The 19,792-nt window shown below is 42.8% G+C and overlaps 1 protein-coding gene across 3 annotated transcripts in view; it reads left to right on the forward strand.

Annotated features, from left to right (window-relative positions):
- The window catches only part of GTF3C1 (general transcription factor IIIC subunit 1), a 61,260-nt gene that overhangs the window by 11,829 nt on the left and 29,639 nt on the right, over window positions 1-19,792 (forward strand). For all 3 annotated transcript variants that reach the window (XM_072120792.1, XM_072120793.1, XM_072120794.1), the window contains 10 exons: window positions 5,104-5,244; window positions 6,700-6,815; window positions 10,411-10,723; window positions 11,009-11,175; window positions 12,583-12,722; window positions 13,429-13,582; window positions 15,425-15,528; window positions 15,670-15,830; window positions 18,877-19,176; window positions 19,263-19,408. In XM_072120792.1, coding sequence (XP_071976893.1) covers window positions 5,104-5,244; window positions 6,700-6,815; window positions 10,411-10,723; window positions 11,009-11,175; window positions 12,583-12,722; window positions 13,429-13,582; window positions 15,425-15,528; window positions 15,670-15,830; window positions 18,877-19,176; window positions 19,263-19,408 — 1,742 coding nt within the window. The remainder of the gene's footprint in view (window positions 1-5,103; window positions 5,245-6,699; window positions 6,816-10,410; window positions 10,724-11,008; window positions 11,176-12,582; window positions 12,723-13,428; window positions 13,583-15,424; window positions 15,529-15,669; window positions 15,831-18,876; window positions 19,177-19,262; window positions 19,409-19,792) is intronic.

The raw sequence follows: 19,792 nt of genomic DNA on the forward strand, positions 1-19,792 counted from the left end.
AATGTCCTGCAGGACGCGATCCTGACCCCCCTCCTCCTGCAGCCCAGAGCCAAAGCCGAGGGGGGTACGGGTCTCCGGACCCTGGATAAAGGTGCCTCCTGGCCTCCGGGCGCTACCTCCCACAGCTTTTCCCCCAGAACGCCGGCGCGTACTGCGCGACGGCCGTGTATCGCCGGCCGATTCGCGCATGCGCAGTACGCTGACTTCCGGGTTCGGGTCACGTGACCGCTAGAGAAGCCATCTGATTGGCTTAGGGGGTGGCGGGAAGTTTAAAAATGCTTCCTGCTTAGTGTCAGCCTCTATACCACCAACGAGTTCACTACTGAAGCTGTGGAGATATCCTTTGCTATGGCGGACGACCTTGGTTCTTCCCCCATTGTCCCGGGTACCGTGAGTACAACCAAAAAAACTTTTCTTAAAGGGGTAGAATATTGTTGTGCAATATTTTGTGGATTTTAATATAGTCTATCTCCTTGTCCTAGGACGACCATTCGAGACCTAAGGACAAGGAGAGGAAAGACAAGGACCCCAAAAAAGGAAAATGTCTTACTAAATCAAAAAGATGCCTTTCTTGTAACATAAGATTATCAGATTTATATCCAAAATCGCTATGCTCTGAATGTCTAGCCTGGGCTTTACAACAAGAAAAGGAGTCAATGTTAAATGAGCTTAAAGCGGCCATGCGGGAGGAATTCCAATCCTCCCTTATGATGTTTACTAATTTAAACCGACCAGTACCGGGACTAGGTCCTGAGCCAAATCCTGAACCTGAACCAGACCAGGATCCGGATTTATATCCAGAGCCAGCTTCTAAAAGACTTAGATCTCTAGATACTGATTCTGACTATGATAAACACTCGGCGGCTCCTACCTATTCTTGGAAGGACTCGCTTGAGGACGTCTCCTTAGTATCCGAGGACAAAGGAACCTCAAAATACCTCTTTTCTAATGATGAATTGGATAACCTCCTTAAAGCCGTACGTAATACGCTTAATGTGGAAGAGGTGGTGGAGCCTAAATCCATTCAAGATGAACTTTTTGGAGGGTTAAAATCCAAAAGGAAAAGGGTTTTTCCCATAAATCAAACCCTAAAGGATATCATCCAAGAAGAATGGAAGAATCCTGAGGGGCGGGCAAACATCACTAAAGAATTCAGAAATAGGTTACTCTTTGACCCCAAAGAGACAGAAACCTGGGACAGCCCCCCCAAGGTAGACATCCAAGTGTCCAAGGTGGTGAAAAAAACGGACCTGCCTTTTGAGGACTCTTCCCAATTAAGAGACCCCATGGACAGGAAGGCTGATAGCCTACTCCGCAGAGTCTGGGAATCTTCTATGCTTAGCCTCAAGTCTAACATAGCCGCTACTTCGGTAGCAAGAACTCTGTTTTTTTGGTTGGGAGAATTAGAAGACCACCTTAAAACAGATGCGGACAGGAATCTCCTTCTACAGACGATACCGCTGCTGCGTTCAGCGACAGGATTTCTTGCTGATGCTTCAGCAGAGAACATTAGACTGTCAGCAAAAGAAGGGGCGCTATCTAATTCGGTCCGCAGAGCTATTTGGCTTAGACAGTGGGGTGGGGATGTGAAGTCCAAGACGAAGCTTTGCAACATCCCATTCACAGGAGACTTCATGTTCGGCGCTGAACTAGATACTCTTCTGGAAAAAGCCTCTGATAAAAAGAAAGGGTTCCCGGAAATTAAAAAACCTCAGAAAAACTTTTCCTTTCGGAATCCCAGGGATCCTAAAGACTCCAGAGGCAGAGGAAAACAGGGCCGCTGGCCCTTCAACAAAGGTGGAAGAGGTCGAGGATATCTATTCTCCAACCTTCCACATCAGTCAAAAAAACAGTGACTACCAAGTAGGGGGGCGTCTTCTTTTCTTCCTCCACAGATGGAAGACGATCACATCAAACAAGTGGATCCTGAGTATCATCAAATCAGGTTACCAGATAGAATTCAGCTCCCCTCCACAACAAAAATTTCTTGTCTCCAACCTAACATCTCGGAGAATGACAACACAGTTATGGAAGAATCTTCAAGAACTATTAACAATGAAGGTAATTGTTACAGTTCCCAAAGAAGAAGAAAAGAAGGGCTTTTACTCCCCCTTATTTCTTGTGAAAAAGCCAAATGGGACCCTTCGACTTATCATAAATCTCAGACGGCTAAACAAGAACATAAGATACAAATATTTCAAGATGGAATCGGTGAAGACAGCCACCCCACTAATTCCCCCAGGCGCACAAATGTGCACCATCGACCTAAAGGACGCCTACTATCATGTCCCCATACACAAAAATCATCAGAAATTCCTAAGATTCGCGGTAGAATCACCACAAGGGAAAGTCTGCCACTTTCAGTTCAGAGCCTTGCCCTTCGGAATTTCATCAGCCCCAAGAATCTTCACGAAGATCATGGCAGAAGTGACGGCATTTTTGAGGAAAGAAGGTATCTCCATTATTCCATATCTGGACGACCTCCTCATAGTGGCAGACTCGACTCTGACTCTTCTCAACTACAGAGAGCGGACAATCCGAACCCTGGAAAATCTGGGCTGGATTATAAATCTCCAAAAGTCCCATCTAGACCCCCAGAGGGAGATAAGATTCTTAGGGGTGATGTTAGATTCCAGGCGCCAAGCTTCTTTTCTCCCACAGGACAAGAGAGAATACCTTACCTCTTTCATAGACAAATTCCAAAAGAAAAAGTCATGCAGTATCCGATCAGCCATGAGACTACTAGGTCACTTAACAGCTTGCCTAAACTGTGTATCATGGAGCCAGTTCCATGTAAGAACACTACAGGCGTGGACATTAAAAATCTGGGACAAGAACTTGGAACATTTAGACTTCAAGAAGGTCATTCCTCTGGAAGTCAAAAATTCTCTAAACTGGTGGAAACACCAGCATCATCTAGGAAAGGGAATACCATGGAACCCGACTCCAGTCCTGGTCATCCAAACAGATGCCAGTTCCTCAGGATGGGGAGCCGTTCTACCAGACCGTTACCTTCAGGGGTCATGGTCCCCTTGGATGAGAAGACAATCGTCAAATCTAAGAGAATTATCGGCAGTGTGGGAAACACTAAAAAGACTACCCAAGACCCAGGTAAAAAATATCAGGATCCTGTCAGACAACGTGACTACAGTGGCCTATCTTCGCCGTCAAGGGGGCACAAGATCCTCGGACCTGATGGAGGTCACCAAGAAGATTTTTTTCCTGGGCAGAGAATCACCTAAACTCCTTAACAGCGGTGTTCCTAAAAGGGTCAGAAAATCAGTCGGCGGACTTCTTGAGCAGAGAAAAGATGGACCCACACGAGTGGTCCCTGAACAGGGAAGTCTTCCTTTCCCTAACCCAGAAATGGGGCTCTCCGTCAATAGATCTGTTCGCTTCAAAAAAGAATACTCAAATAGAGGTATTTTTTTCCATTTCACCCAAGGACAACCCTCTAGGACTGGATGCCTTAAGCCAGTCATGGAAGACAGATCTAGCATATGCTTTCCCTCCATTTCCCCTAATCTCCAGAGTCCTACAAAAAATTCAATCAAGTCAGACGACAGTGATCCTAGTAGCACCATTCTGGCCGAAAAAACCATGGTTCCCACTACTGTTAAAATTAGCAATCTCAGGACCCATCTTCCTTCCCTGCAGAAGGGATCTGCTACACCAGGGCCCTCTTCTTTACCCAGACCCGAAATTTCTGAACCTAGCGGCCTGGCTCCTGAAAGGGAATTGCTCCTAGCTAAAGGAATCTCTCACCAGGTTATACAGACCCTAATAGCAAGCAGAAAACCAATCACCAACAAAATATACTACAAAATCTGGAAAAAGTATATATCTTGGTGCGAGGACCTTCCCCCGATTCCAGGCAAACCAAATATCGCCAAAATTCTTGATTTTTTACAGGATGGGTTTTCTAAAGGGTTAAGACCTAACACCCTTAAGGTCCAAATATCGGCCCTAAGCGCCTGTTTTGACTTCCCCTTAGCAGAGCACAAGTGGGTGAAGATGTTCATGAAAGCAGTCATAAGACTGCGACCTACAATCAGATCCGATATTCCTAAATGGAACTTATCACTAGTCCTAAACTCCCTTATGAAGCCTCCGTTCGAACCACTCTCGGAATGCAGCCTGAAAGACCTATCCCTCAAAACTTCCTTCCTTGTGGCCATAACATCCGCCAGGAGAATTGGAGAACTTCAGGCCCTGTCCTCCAAAGAACCCTTCCTGATCATCTCGGAAGACAAAATAGTACTGAAGTTAGATACGTCTTTTCTTCCAAAGGTAGTCTCAGACTTCCATAGAAATCAGGAAATCGTTTTACCATCCTTCTGTAACAACCCAAGGAATGAGAAAGAAGCACTCTGGCATACTCTTGATGTCAGAAGAGCTGTCATAATTTATCTAGACAGAACCAAGTCTTTCAGAAAGTGCAAAAACCTATTTTATTCAGTTTGGGGGAAAAAATAAAGGGGAGAAATCATCAAGTTCCACCATTGCTAGGTGGATAAAACAGACTATCTCTAAATCCTACCAGCTGCAAGATGTGAGTCTTTCAGAAAGCATAACAGCCCATTCTACTAGAGCTATGTCTACTTCCTGGGCAGAAAAACGGGGAGCAACTATCTCCCAGATCTGCAAGGCAGCTACGTGGTCAAGTACATCGACATTCCCAAAACACTACCGCCTGGATCTACCCTCTAGCCATGATTTGAGCTTTGGACGGAAAGTTCTCCAGGCCGTGGTCCCTCCCTAGTCTATTTATCTGGTAAGTCTCCAGGTGCCGTCATGGGGGACGTGATGGAAAAAGTGAATTAGTCTCACCGGTAATTCTGTTTCCATAAGTCCACCATGACGGCTATATATACCCTGCCCTGTGTTATTAATGATGTCTGGCTAATATCTTCTAGCGCTCTACCAGAACCTCCGGTGGTTATTTGGAAGACACTGGGGATCAGCGGCAGAGGAGGGGCCTTATAACTTTCGCAACATCCTGTCCCTACCAAAGGTCAAGGTGCAACCTCCAGGTGCCGTCATGGTGGACTTATGGAAACAGAATTACCGTTGAGACTAATTCACTTTTTTCTGTCTTCCTAGGAACAGATATAATGGTCCGATGTATGAAGCTCATCAAAGAATACAAGAAAAAAGAGGAGGAAGATGAGGATAATATGAAGACTATTCTGCCAGTAGATATTATTTATGAGAAGGATATGTTAACCCAAACCTATGAGCTCAGTATGTATTTTTCTTACAAATATCATTATATTGGATAATTTGATCACAAGATTAATTGCACAAGTCACCAACTATTATATGGGTTACAGCGGGTGGTAAAACTCTTCTTTTCTAGTAGTACAGTGTGTGCACGTGAGCAGGAACACGGTTTTTGGCTATTGGAACTTGCACTTTTATGCAGTTTACAGTGCATGATCTACAGAAAATGGTGCTGTGTGCAACACTGAGAGCGAGCTCATTGATCACGTCATGTCATGTGACCAGGGTGCCATCATCTAAGGGCCAGTTACATTTGCAATCTATTTCATCACCCGAAATCATAGCAGCCTCCATGGAGGGTGGGGAGGAGTAGAAGTCCATGGAGGCTGCATTTGGAACAATAGGAGTGAGGGCCCTGCTCACAGAAGCTTACATTCTATGAGGATGAAGGGGTTGACACAAGAGGTAACAGAGATTGTATAAATGTCCAGTCATTCTTTATAAGGGAACAATATAATGCCGCCATCTTATTTACAAGGTCCACAGTGAAAGTGACTGCAGAGAATCCTTGAACTTGGTATATATCTGGTGTTTGCTGGATAACAGATGGGAGGTAGGATATAGGATGGATTAGTAAACATGGAGTTGACATTTTTATGGAGTTAGCAAGTGTGATAGGCTGCCTAATCAGATGAGTTGTAAGAGCACGTTTGAAACTTTGGAGGGTGGGTATTAGTCTGAGAGTCATTCCAGGGCATTCCAGAGAGTTGGAGCAACTTGGGAGAAGTCCAGGAGACGTGCATGAGAGGTTCGAATTAACATAAAGATTAATCTAATATCACTGGCAGATCGAAGAGCACAGGAAGGGCAATAGACTGAGATAAGAGAAAAAAGATAGGAAGGTGCAGCATTATTCAGAGCTTTGTGGATGAGGGTTATTATTTTAAAGTGAATATGGAAGGAGACAGGCAGCCAGTGCAGTCACATGGAATTAAGTATTAAATTCTGAGAAAAGGCATGGGACATGGGGAGGCGTAGACACGCCGGACACACCCTCTCTGATGCCAGGTAATATAAGGTAAAGTTGCTTTATAGAGATGTAAGGGAAACAATTTTTAGATAAATATAGTTAGTTAATAAGGCTCTACAGGAACCTGTCACCAGCTGTGTTTGTGAAAAGGTGGTGACAGGTTCCCTTCTTTCTCTCTGGCAACTCCAAAAATGCACTGCTGTAAAGATAGACAAATGCACAGCCACGTGTTCTGGAAGGAACAGAGGAGCGATGTTGACAGGAAGAGGCGGGTCGGATTAACCGGTGGGCGTGACTTACTGGCATATTTAAGTTTTGTTTTATGAATAAGAAGGCCATAAAAAAGGGTTATAAATGCATAAAACCCATGTTATTAAGGGTTAATCTTTGAGGAGTCTTTTTATACTAAAATTTATTTAATGTGTGTGTTTTTTTTTCTTTTGCAGTTGAAAATAGAGGCACGAAAGGAATTTCCCAAAGAGAGATCAAAATGGCAATGAATGTAGGGAAGCTGGAGGCCAGAATGCTGTGCCGATTATTGGAGAGATGCATGCTTATAAAGGTGTGGCGCTTGCATTTCTCCCCACTTTATATACTTAGGCCCCTTCCACACTTGCGTTGCAGATCACATCAGAGTTTGATCAGAGTGCAATCAGTTTTCAGTCAGAGTTTGTTCAGTGTCTCAGTTTTTCACGCGCGTTTTTGATGCAATTTCAATGCGTTTTTCACGCGCAGGAAAGGCGCGTGAAATGGACTGAGACTGTGCTCTCAAAAGCACGCGCAGAAAACGTGTGTGAAAAACGCAAATGTGAAAGGGGCCTAACTATCAAGCCTCAATTATTTTTTTTTTTTATTTATTTTTTTTTTTCCTGGTAACTTTTCTGTTTTTAATGAGCTTCATAGTTTGAAAACAAACAAAAAAATACAACCTTATGAATCTAGTGTTGAATTCAATGGGCTACATTGTTCTTAAAAATGATTCATACATCATATTCAACTGTTAACCTTTTTTCCAACCATTTTTGCTCTCTCCCTGGCTACAGTATTGCATTAGCATTGTCTAACATTGCTTATCTGTCTCTGCTCAGCATTTCTCTCGCAACTAGTTAATGAGGGACTCCTAAGCAGGGAATGATGAGCTGTTCTGTCAGTAGACCATTTTAATGGAATACTATAGCCCGGTAGAGAGCGAGAGGGTTGGAAAAGGGTTTTTAAAAAAATTATTTTACAAAGCTGTATAAATACATGGAGAGCATATATATTTTATTAGGGAACTTAAACAGTTAATATATCCGCTTCCATGGCACCTAGATTTATATTAAAGCATAGTTTCTCCATTTTCAGAAGGAAAAAGAAGTGAGATTCTAGGTGCCAGGGATCCAAAGTTAAAACCCTCTGAAGTGTGCATACCCAACCCCCCCCCCCCCCCCTCCAGCTTCTTAGCCGGCAGGATGCAGGGAGATGCTTGGAGAAGGGCGCACAGAAATACAGCTAGTGACATTCTATAGAGCCCTAGTAACGATCTGACACCCTTCTTTCAGCTCAAAATAGTTTCCCTCATATCCCCATAAAAGAGTTCTAAATTTGCCTGGGATCTATAGAGCGAGTCGAGGGGCGTGCTTGAATGTCATGTGATATGCTGTGATTTCATGAGGTTTATGCTTGGTGTACAGTTTGCTAGTGTTAAGCGGCTAAAGGACCTGTGATGAAGTCACCATGGTCACATGACATTACCGCTACATGCAGGAAAAGCAAGGGGAAGAGCTGCTGGATTCAGCTTAAGGAGCCACACCTACTCTGAATCGCTATAGACTCCTTTAGATACCAGGTACAATGATAAAGTTTAATATATGGGAATCTGAGGGGAATAAATTTTAGCTAAAAGAATGGTGTCATTTAGTTACTAGGGCTCTGTGGGAGCTATGAGGTTCTCATGGGTACATTTTCATACCATTCCAGACACCAATACACTAAATTCACCAACAACCAAAGTACAGCACAAAGTGTAACTTGGTTGTCGGAGACCTGAAAAAAATGTGGCCAGGAGGGGGCTGCTTATAAAAAATATTTAACAATTACTTACCCCTGTGGACCCTCCCAGTCTCCCTCAACGCCATCTCTCCTGGCCTTGCCCCTGTTTGTTTACAACATCTTTCGGCTGAACTGGCGTGGCCAGGAGAGGCTCCCCAATTCCATCCACTTATCTATTTTTTTTTTTTTTTTTTTTTTTTTTTCAGGTCTCGGACAACCCCTTTAACCCCTTCCCGACGCGCGCCGTACTAGTACGGCGCGCGCCGGGTCCCGGTACATGGAGAGGGCTCGCGGGCCGAGCCCTCTCCATAGCCGGTAAGTCTTTGCTGCATATTGCAGCAAAGGCTTACCGGTAACACCCGCGATCGGTGCTAGCACCGATCGCGGGTGTTTTCTCCGCGATCGCCGCCGGCAATGCTGCCGGCGGCTTCAAAGAGATGGCGCCGCCATCTTGTTGTGGATCGCTGCTCCCCGATGACGTCACGGGGAGCGGCGATCCATCGCCATGGTAACCTCGGGTGTTCCGAACACCCGAGGCTACTTCGTTTTAACCCATGCATTACAATGTGCTAATTGCACATTGTAATGCATGGGGAGTAAAATCCACATATACTGCCATACTTTAGTATGGCAGTATATGATAGGATCGATCAGACTACCTAGGGTTAGAGTACCCTAGGGAGTCTGAAAAATAGTAAAAGTAAAAATAAAAAAAAGTTAAAAAAAAAAAATTATAATAAAAAAACCTAAAAATTCAAATCACCCCCCTTTCCCTAGAACTGATATAAAAATAAATAAACAGTAAAAATCATAAACACATTAGGTATCGCCGCGTCCGAAAATGCCCGATCTATCAAAATATGATAAGGTTTTTCACTATGTTTAACCCCGTAACGGAAAATAGCATCCAAAGTCGAAAATGGCATTTTTTTGCCATTTTGAAAAATATAAAAAAATTAATAAAGAGTGATCAAAAGGTCGTACAGTCCTAAAAATTATAGTAATGAAAACGGCATCAAAATTCGCAAAAAATGACACTATCCACAGCTCCGTACACCAAAGTATGAAAAAGTTATTGGCCCCAGAATATGGCAAAATAAAAAAAAAATATTTGGTACAGGAGGTTTTAATTTTTTTAAATGTATGAAAACATTATAAAACCTATACAAATTTGGTATCCACGTGATCGTACCGACCCAAAGAATAAAGTAGACATGTCATTTGGGACGCAGAGTGAAAGCTGTAAAATCCAAGCCCACAAGAAAACGTCACAAATGTGGTTTTTCACCATTTTCACTGCATTTGGAATTTTTTTCCCGCTTCCCAGTACACGCCATAGAATATTAAATACCGTCACTATGAAGTGCAATTTGTTACGCAGAAAATAAGCCATAACACAGCTCTTTATGTGGAAAAATAAAAAAGTTATAGATTTTTGAAGTTGGTGAGTGAAAAATGGAAGTGAAAAAACTAAAAAAGGCCAAGTCGTTAAGGGGTTAAAAATACCACAGTACAGCATTAAGTACTATGTCCTCACCCAAATACTGCTCTCAGAACAGACAATAAAAGCAGTGACCACTGGATACCCCAGAGCAGACAGTGATAATAGAGATACCCCAGAGTAGTCAATAATAATAATATTGGAGCCCCCCCAGGGGAGACCAAAAAAAATGTAAAAATCCTTTTTTTTTTCCTGCCTGCTCTTTGCATCCTGCTCCAACTGTGGCTTTTTCTCTCCTAAATGTGCCACTCAGCTCTGTCTCCTGCTATCGTTGTATGTGCTGAGGACGCTCTGCGTCCTGATCCCGACATATTCAACCAGCATCAGGAGTCGGGACACAGGGTGCAGCGGCAGGAGAGGACCAGGGAGCAGTGAAGACTTCACAGCTGCACTCGCCATTCCCTGGCCTCCTGTACTGAAAAGGGCACTGGAAAAGAATGCCTGCTCTTATGTTAGCATTGCTAGAGAGGTCGGAGTTGCGGTTGGAGTCGGAAAATTTGACTTGCCAACATCTGGTTCATCACGCTTGATTTTGATGGTAGATTTTCTTTAATCTACAGATTAAATGCATTACACATGTGACACTGCTGTCCTCGATCACATATAATTTTTTAATGCCCTCCAGGGTTTCATGGAAGATGAAGGTCGTCAAAGAACAACAAAGTTTATCTCCCATGTATTTGTTGAGGAAAGTGAGTTACGCAAACAGTTCCAAGAGGAAAAAGCAAAAAGTGAGAAATTATCCATGCTGAACCTGACCTCTGCTCAAAGTACTGGAAATGACAAGAAAGCGTCTCCTCAGAAGAAGCCATCAGAGGACCCTCCGACTTCAGAGGACGACCAGGAAGAATCGATAAGCAGCAAGAGACCCAGAGTGGCTGGAGCCTCATTTCTGAGTCATGTTGCCACCACGAGCACTCCTCTCCCTACCTCCAGAGGTATTACTGAGTATACCATGAGGTACCTGACATTACATGTACGACCAATACTCGGGCAGGGAAGCCTCCAATACAAAGATACAAGAATAGAGTATTTATCATTGGGCCCAGCACCTCCAGCCTCTGGCTATTGATTGGACAGAAACTTTAGTAGTTTCTTTACCGTTCTGGCATTTGGTGATATCCGTAATTTATTGCATAAAATGATGATAATGATGAAATGAGTCTTTGAAAATGAAGCAAAATAACTCTAAAAATGCTTTAATAACATTGTTGTTGCTGTAGCTCTGTCCAGGTTTCGGCAGAAACCTAGTTCTTCCTTGGATATGGTGCCTGTGTCTGAAAATGACTGTAGCCTGGACGGTTTCCAGTTAGAATCCAATCTGTCTGCGTTCTCTGTACAATCTGCAGACGAGGATGATGATGAGGTCTCTGTGATTGAGGAGGTCCTGGTGAGTTGTTATCATTGATGCTCCCGCTAAAAATTTAAAATCGGTTATTTTTTGGCTATTTTTGTATTATTTTATTTGTATTTTAAAGAATGTACCATAAGGTGATTACTTCATGACCTGTTATTGACCTCTTCTTGCATAGACACGGGCATTGATCACAACCTCGCCAGTACTTCTACCACATAACACCTCATTTATGGTGTGCCAATGGTTGTCATGTCATACATTTTTCTAATGTAATAAAATATTTACTTATCATACAAAAGTGCCACTGCCACACAAGGTGCAATGCTTGCTCTACGGTCTGTAAGAAACACATATTACTTAACAAATGCCTCTTAAAAGGAACCTGTCACCATGAGACTTGTCATCTGGGAGTGGCTGGAAAGGAGCCGTTTCCCTCCCTACCCCCCTGGCTCGTTCCACCTTGCACATTGTGGCACTCTAGGCTGGCGTAGTAGACCCCAGCTTCACTTTGCAAGCGCCATAGGTACAGCAAATGCACAATGAAGTTTGGGCATTATCCTGGCATCACTTACCACATTGCAACATCCAATTCAACTTGATAAATCCTCTTTAAATGGAACCTGTCATAAGCAACTGGCCTAATAAACCATGTCCAGCATATTGTCAAGCAGAGTAACACCTTCTAGTTTTTGATTCTTTCATGGCCCATTGTGGTGGCATCATCTTGAAAATCAACTTTGATCTGGATGCAGGACCTTCAACAACAGTGAAGGAGGCTTTCTGAGGAAGAGAGAGCTTGACTTCTGTGTCAAAATCTCTGCCTCCTTAAATTTATACAACCAATTTACATCTCACTTCAAAGTGGATTTTCTGAATGATGGCACTGCAAAAGAATCACAAGGTTTTCAGCTGCTTGACAACCTACTGGTAGTGGTTTATTAGGTCAGTTTCTGATGACAGGTTCCCTTTAGGCCAAGAAATCCTGGTATCAAAAGCAAAAACATAATATAAGAGAAAGCACTTTGTAATAAACTCCACCTAGCAATGTTCTTCGTCAAAACATGAGATGCTCTTATATGGACATGTGTTTATTAATGCTAGAACCTTAGAAGTGTAAAAGAAATGACAAAATAGGAATGTAATATGAGAAGGTTATACCTCCATGTGCTGGTACGTTTTGGGCCATCTAAAAAAAGAGATGAGCTCTTGGCTTACCTTTGCTCTTGCTTTTTCATACCAGAAGTCTTGGGTTAAAATAAAGCTGTTTTAATATATGTCATATGACAAAAAGCTATTGTTTGCCACCGTTTTTTCCCCACCAGACCGCACCCCTTTAAAGCCTTGTTTTCATGCAGTATCCCTCAGTAGTTTATATTTATAAATATAATTTTTTTCTGAATGTCCACAATTCAATAAATTTACTTTTATATCTAAACCTAGGATAATGAAGGTAAAAAAGGCAAAAAATCTGGGAAGGCTGGAGTATTGGAGAAATCTCGTGAAACATATCGTCTCTTAAAGAGGAGAAACATAATTGTGGAAACTGTGAAGAATTTGCGATTGGTGGAGAGTTTGTTCACGTAAAGTTCTATATTTGATTTGATTCTCAGGGAAACAGTATGTTATTTGGCACAGAAATTATTAGAATGTTGAAATGACGGTTCACATTGGCAGGTTTTATTTATTTTTTTGGGGCGTGCCCATAGCCAGCGCTATGTGTTGTGTTGCAGCCACTTACGTAGCAGGTGGAGCAGAAAGCAAATATCTCTAAGTGTATTGGTCCTCCTGCCATACTACAGGTGCCACTTTCATAGAAGTAAATAAGAAAAGCAACTACTTAACCCCTTCCTGACATTTGACGTAATAGTACTGCATTACATCTGTATTACACTGTGTTAGATGAAGAAGAGCTTGAACAAGTGAACTGAGTATATGCCCCCGTACATTTTATTTTAGTTTTTTAGCTGTTCTTTCCATGCCAAAACTTTACTTTAGTAACATGCATATTAGGCTGAAGTACTGTGGAGGGTGGTAACAGAGCACTTTAGGGCTCTAGCTCCACAGCGATAACAACCCCCCCTGCTACACTACCACCACCCAGCACCAACTGGAACAAACAAAGGTATGGGTGGCAAATGTGGGCATAGCCCTAAATAACATTGCAGTTGGTTGGGTTAGGTAAATCCTGGGGACGGATTCTACTTATTTATGTAGTAAAAACATGTGCCAGTTAGTGTAAGGGTTAACAGAAATCCATGACCATGTAAACTGTGCTATTGTCTGCAGCCTTCAGAAAATGATTCTGGATCAGGAGAAACAGGAAGGAGTTTCTACAAAATGTTGCAAAAAATCAATTCGGAGATTGGTCCAGAGGCTTTCTACAGAAGGACTTGTCAGACTCTACCATACTGTGGTCGTACAAGATGGAATCAGCAAAAAGGTGCGTTCTCGCCTATCTTTCAGGCCTGCTTGGCAGAAACAACTATTTCATTTATAATGCTATATTGTGCTTTTTTTATAGTTTAGAAGCATAAACTATATGTAAATTGTACTTTATTCCTAATGAATGTGATGTTTTTGTGTTATATTGGGCAATGGGAAAGTAGACCTATACGTGTATGGTGCAATTGTTATATAGCGCAGCATAAGCTGTCACCAGGTTTTACCCCACTAAACTACTAGCCCCCTCAAGCAGGGGATCAAATGTCCTTCCTAGAATTTTATTTGAAATCTCACTCGTTTACCTATTTAAAAAAAATTCCAGCAAAGTCAGACAAATGGGACTCCTCTCCTCATTTTCACATGATGTTTAGTAGTTGGAGGGGGGGCTTCCACTCAGAAGCCCCTATCTTTGGTTCTATAGCACCTAGAAACCTGCTCTTTGTGTCATATTATGGTTCTGTGAGCCACAGTAACTGGATCTGCAGCTTGTATTTCAAACAACGTATTAGGCCGTCTGTATCTGTGGTTCTGTAGCTAACAGAACCATAAGCCTTATGTTTAAAAAGTATTCTTCCATGGACTATGGGACAGAAGACGGTATCACCTCAAAAGCCCCTATCCCTGCAACCTTCAAACTCCTCTTACTTGAAAATGAGGTGAGAAGAGTCATATTTGCCTGTGGAAGATTTTTTTTTTTTGTAGTTAAAGGGTGAAAACATGAATTCTAGATACAGGCGGTCCCCTACTTAAGAACACCTGACCTACAGACGACCCCTAGTTACAAACGTACCTCTGGATAGAGGATAGTGCAGAGTGTCCCCCACTCGTAGTTACAACAAAGCTACTGCTAAATGTTATGAATTTAATGGGGGTTTCATAGGTTGTATTGTTTTCCCATAGCTACAAAACAGGTGATCATATGTTTGGTAGAGATCTAAATGCTGGGACGCATAGCCTGTTTTCACTCTCACAGGAGTGCCCAAAAATGGTGTGCACAAAACGTTGCTGTCTCCGGCACTCTCATAAACTGTGAATGGATTGACAACACGCATGCTTGACCTGCCGCTCCATTCATTAATGAGAACGGAACCCCTATTCTTTTAAACAGTGGGGATCCCAGTGGTCAGAATTCCCTTCTCTTCAAAGGGGTTTTCTGGGCTTCTTTTGATTTTGATGACCTATCCTTGGGCACTGCCTCCAATACAGAAAGATGTTCGGGGGGACGCTGCTAAAGGAGAAGGCTCCATTCATTCTTTCTCTTCTGAATCCGTTCCTTCTGGGACTCTTTTCTTCTGGAATAGATATACTGGTTTGGTTTTATTCTCGCATCATGTCACTAGGCTTCCTGGAAGTCATGCTTGGTGTTAAGGGGACTGCCTTGCATAGAAAAAGAGGCATGGTTTTTTCTTTTCCCATCCTGGAAAACTTGTTTCATTTTGTAGCAGCCATGTCAGTACAGCAGGTGGGGAACAGTGAATGGAGCCACTTGCTGTCAGCACCAGATGTGCATACACCCACATCACCCTCACCAGTAGTCCCCAGCATGGAAAACCCCTTTAATAGATTGCTTCCGTATAGATCTGTACTTAATGCAGATAAGGAATTTCTTTTTAAGAGCTGCCATAGAAAAAAATAGGTAAAAGGAAAATAAGCTTCTGTTCCAAAGAGTCTCAAACTCAATCTGGACTGAAAATGTGTGGGTTTAATTTCTGGAATCTGGAATTGTAGAAGGAAAAAGATGACAGCGCTTGTCTTTTTGTATGTTGAAGATATTCTTGGTTATGTAGTATTCATGAATATGATGCTTGTCCTAAAGAATTTTCTGTAAAAAATGTGACAGGTGGAGTTTGTTGTGCACCCATCAATAAATCCAAATGATCCTTTAGTGAAGAGCGCCATTGAGCAAATTCGTTTTCGCATTTCTAATTCGACTGCAGGGAATCGGTGAGTGAAAATATAATTAATCTTGTAAAAAAGTTTGATAAATTATGTATGAACAAAAGAAGTTTGACTGTTTATGAAATTGTAGCTGAGCGCTGATTTGGATTCTGTCTGCATGGTTTCTTTTCGGGGTTTATTGTGCAGGACTCGCTCACCTGTAGGACAGTCAGCACCTGATAAAGCGGAGACGAAAGAGAAGCAAAAAGAAAAACACAACACGTCCCCTGGTGACAGCACAGACCATCCACTGATAGACAGCCATCCTATGGAGGTGACCCAGCTAAAAAATTACCATCCTGTCATAGGTATGCTTGTAATTGTTACTCTATCCGTATCAATAAATCCTCATTTTATTCTAATTGCAGATTTATTACTTTTTATTATGCCATTATTAATTATGTCATGGTGGCAAGATGTATGGAAAACTTTGAGGTCACCTGACATTCCAGTCTTACTGTTGATGTCTGCATGTGTTGTTGGAACTAAAAAAAAGATCAGGCATGTTGGTTTTTTGACATGTCCAATCCTTTGTTTCAAAGGGACATGAAACTGATTTGATGTGTCTGATAGTGCCACAAATACTTGCAAACTTGACTAGGCTGAGTAAAATAGATGGTTTGTAAAGAGGTATTCCAATGTCAAGTGTGTATTACCTATCAACAGCACATGTCATAAATACCTGATAGGATGCTGATCCAGGAAGGGTCAGTGAACTTTTTGCCTCAATTTACTAATGTATGGAAACAGGAGCTCAATAAATAATTTCCAGCCGAACGGGCAAAATACTTTTGTGCTGACACGTAAGGCATCAGTCTCTTGCTGTCTCCAAGAGCTAAATGATAAGATATTTGCCCAGTGGTATAGAACTCCAATCAAACAACATAGACTATTTCCAACAGTTTCTGATGTATGTTGGCGATGTGATGCCCACTGTATCTCCACATCTCAGAAACTCTGGTGGCAAGTATCGCTATGCAATTTGAAGATGTCCTGCCAGAGTATTTGCCCTTCCCTGGAGCTGGCGCTGCTATCCATGTTCCTTGGCCCTATTTGAAAATTCAAAAGTGGCTTACTTCAGCACTTTATTATTGCCATTAGGGTTAATTCATATAGCCGTATGCCCGGCTGCAGCCAGGCGGGCATACAGCTATGCGCTAGAGAGACGGAGGTGACCCACTCCCTCCCCCCGGCGCACGGCCCCGCGGAACATGTGATATACGTCCGATATACGCCCCCCATACATTTCTATGGGCTCATGGCCCTGTACCGGAGCGGTACGGTGCAGCACCGTACCGCTCCGTAGCCCAGGAAAAGATAGGACATGTCCTATCTTTCCCCGTGATACGGCGCCGTGCGCTGTATCTCCCTATGGAGAGGGGCGTGGGTGAGCAGCGCTCATCCCCTGCTCATCTCCGCAGCGCCGATACATCGTGTGAATTTAGCCTTAGGAAGATAATTCCTCAACTATAGAGGTCTACTGAGGACGCTTTCAGGGTGCACTGGATAGAATCTCTTGATTCCATCATGAACATGGAGGTACTACTTGCCTGTAATGATGGGACGTGCAATCTGGTCCCCTCTGTGTACTTTCTGACCCCCATTCACCTGGTTGACTGCTGGCAGCACCATGTTTGGAGTGGGCACCTAGGATACAGAGAGATCTTTTTCCTCCCTATCCACATCTTTTACCCCCGCCCCCCTTTTGTTGTGTCTTGTATGTCTGTATCCTCCCTCATATTATAAAGTTGGTCTTAGCCAATTTTGTGCAGTTTGGTAATATTCTTACTACAGGTGGCCCCCGACAGATGGACCACTTTATGCACTATGACCTCTGGTGAAGCTTTCTGGATGCTTTACTTTACAATGATGAGCTGTAAGGTGTCTGTAATTAAGCTTTATTGATAATCCTAGTTCCCATGTCATCACAACATTTTAAAAATCCACTTGTTACTGGAACAGAAAGAAAACATTTTTGCCTGAAGCTACAATTATAATATATCTGTTCCGACTTGCATGCAAATTCAACTTAAGAACAAACATAAAGAACCTTTATACAATTTCAGTATGTAAACTTATTGCAGTACCTATGCTTGCAACATTTGATAGAGCGTTATTGAATCATAAATGCCTGATCAACACAAGTCCTTTCCATCCCAAGAAAGGGGGAATTTTTGTACTGTAACATTTGATTTACTGTATATACTCGAGTATAAGCCGACCCGAGTGTAAGCCGTGGTACCTAATTTTAACACAAAAACTGGGAAAATCTGACTCGAGTATAAGTCGAGGGTGGGAAATACATTGGTCACAGTCTCACTAGTATATAGCCAGCCCCTACCCCTAGTATAAAACCAGTAGCCCCCAGCATAAAGCCAGCGCCTGCCCCCTCCCAGTTATAAAGCCAGCGCCTGCCCCCTCCCAGTTATAAAGCCAGCGCCTGCCCCCTCCCAGTTATAAAGCCAGCGCCTGCCCCCTCCCAGTTATAAAGCCAGCGCCTGCCCCCTCCCAGTTATAAAGCCAGCGCCTGCCCCCTCCCAGTTATAAAGCCAGCGCCTGCCCCCTCCCAGTTATAAAGCCAGCGCCTGCCCCCTCCCAGTTATAAAGCCAGCGCTTGCCCCCTGTCCAGCCTAAAAAAAAAACAAAAAGCTGAAAAAAAAGGCTTTGGTGGATGGTAAACTTATATTTAGTGACCAGAGCCAGGCAGCTGCTGCAAAAGCAAATACAATTATGGGATGTATCAAGAGAGGAATAGATTCTCATGATAAGGACATAGTTTTGCCTTTATACAAATCCCTGGTCAGACCACACATGGAATATTGTGTACAGTTTTGGGCACTGGTATATATAAAGGACATGGTAGAACTAGAACAGGTGCAGAGGAGAGCAACCAAGATTTTTGGAATGGGGGAATAGAATATAATGAGAGATTACAAAATTTGGGATTATTCAGTTTAGGAAATAAGGTCTAAGGACTGACCTTATTACAATGTACAAATACCTGAACGGGCAGGATTTCTCCAAATATCTTTTTATACGTAGGCCTGTGACCAGGACAAGGGGGCATCCTCTACGCCTAGAGGAGAGGCGCTTTTACCATCAACATAGACAAAGGTTCTTTACTGTAAGAGCAGTGAGACTGTGGAACTCTCTGCCGCAGGAGGTTGTTATGGCCGACTCTATGTACATGTTCAAGAGAGGCCTGGATGACTTTCTGGAGAGAAAAAATATCACGGGTTATGGGGAAAAACATTTATCTAATTCTTAAATGTTGGACTTGATGGACTTGTCTTTTTCCAGCCTTATATACTATGATACTATACTATGTTTTTCCTCATCTTTTTCCTTCCACAGTTCCTGGACTTGGGCGCACACTTGGGTATCTTCCTAAAATGCCACGCTTAAAAATAACTCACATGTTTTTGTGGTATATTGTATATGGTCACCCGCTCCGCAAAACGCAGCAGCAGTCCACAGGAACTGATAGCAACGCAGGGACCAGTACCATGCCACCAGACAGCCACCCCACGGAGGATGGCAATCCTGCGAGCGGGAGCACAGCAGGCGTGGGTACGAACTTGCATCCAAGCAGTAAAACGGATGAAGTGTTACAGTATGTGTCTGAGGGAGGAACAGAGCAGAGCACAGAAACAGGTAACATGTCATACGAGTCTTCATCCCTATGTGTAGCACAGCAGTGCTGTCTAATGACGCTGTATATCACTCTGTATCTTTTTCAGTCTATGTAGATGAAGCATCATGGGTGAGGTATGTGCCGCCTTCCACTATCCACTCTGAGTATGGACCAGGCTGGGTTCTCGTCAGTGATATACTACTCTGCCTACCACTCTCCATCTTCATTCAAATCATTCAAGTCAGCTACAAGGTAAAATTCAGCACAGAAATGACCAATAATGGTACAGATGGCTAAAATTTACCATTTGCACTGCAGTTTACAATCTACAGTTCCTCCTATGTAATATATTACAACATTAATTTCTGAAATTAACTAAGATCAGTGTTATAAGACCCGGAGTTTACTGCAGAACTCGCTGGTGATCCACGCTTAGGATTATGTGATGTAAATCAGCAGATTATGCTTGGAGACACATTAAAAGAAGATTTCAATGCAACAAGAAAATATATGTAAGAACACATGGGGCTATTACATAATAAAAAGTGACACATTTCTCCCCTATCGGTCATTGGTAGCAATGAAAACATTAAAAACCCGCCCTGCAAAAAATGACTTGTAAACCTCCGTATGCCA

This window comes from Engystomops pustulosus, chromosome 8 (genome assembly GCF_040894005.1).
Source record: "Engystomops pustulosus chromosome 8, aEngPut4.maternal, whole genome shotgun sequence".
Taxonomy (NCBI): Eukaryota; Metazoa; Chordata; class Amphibia; order Anura; family Leptodactylidae; genus Engystomops; species Engystomops pustulosus.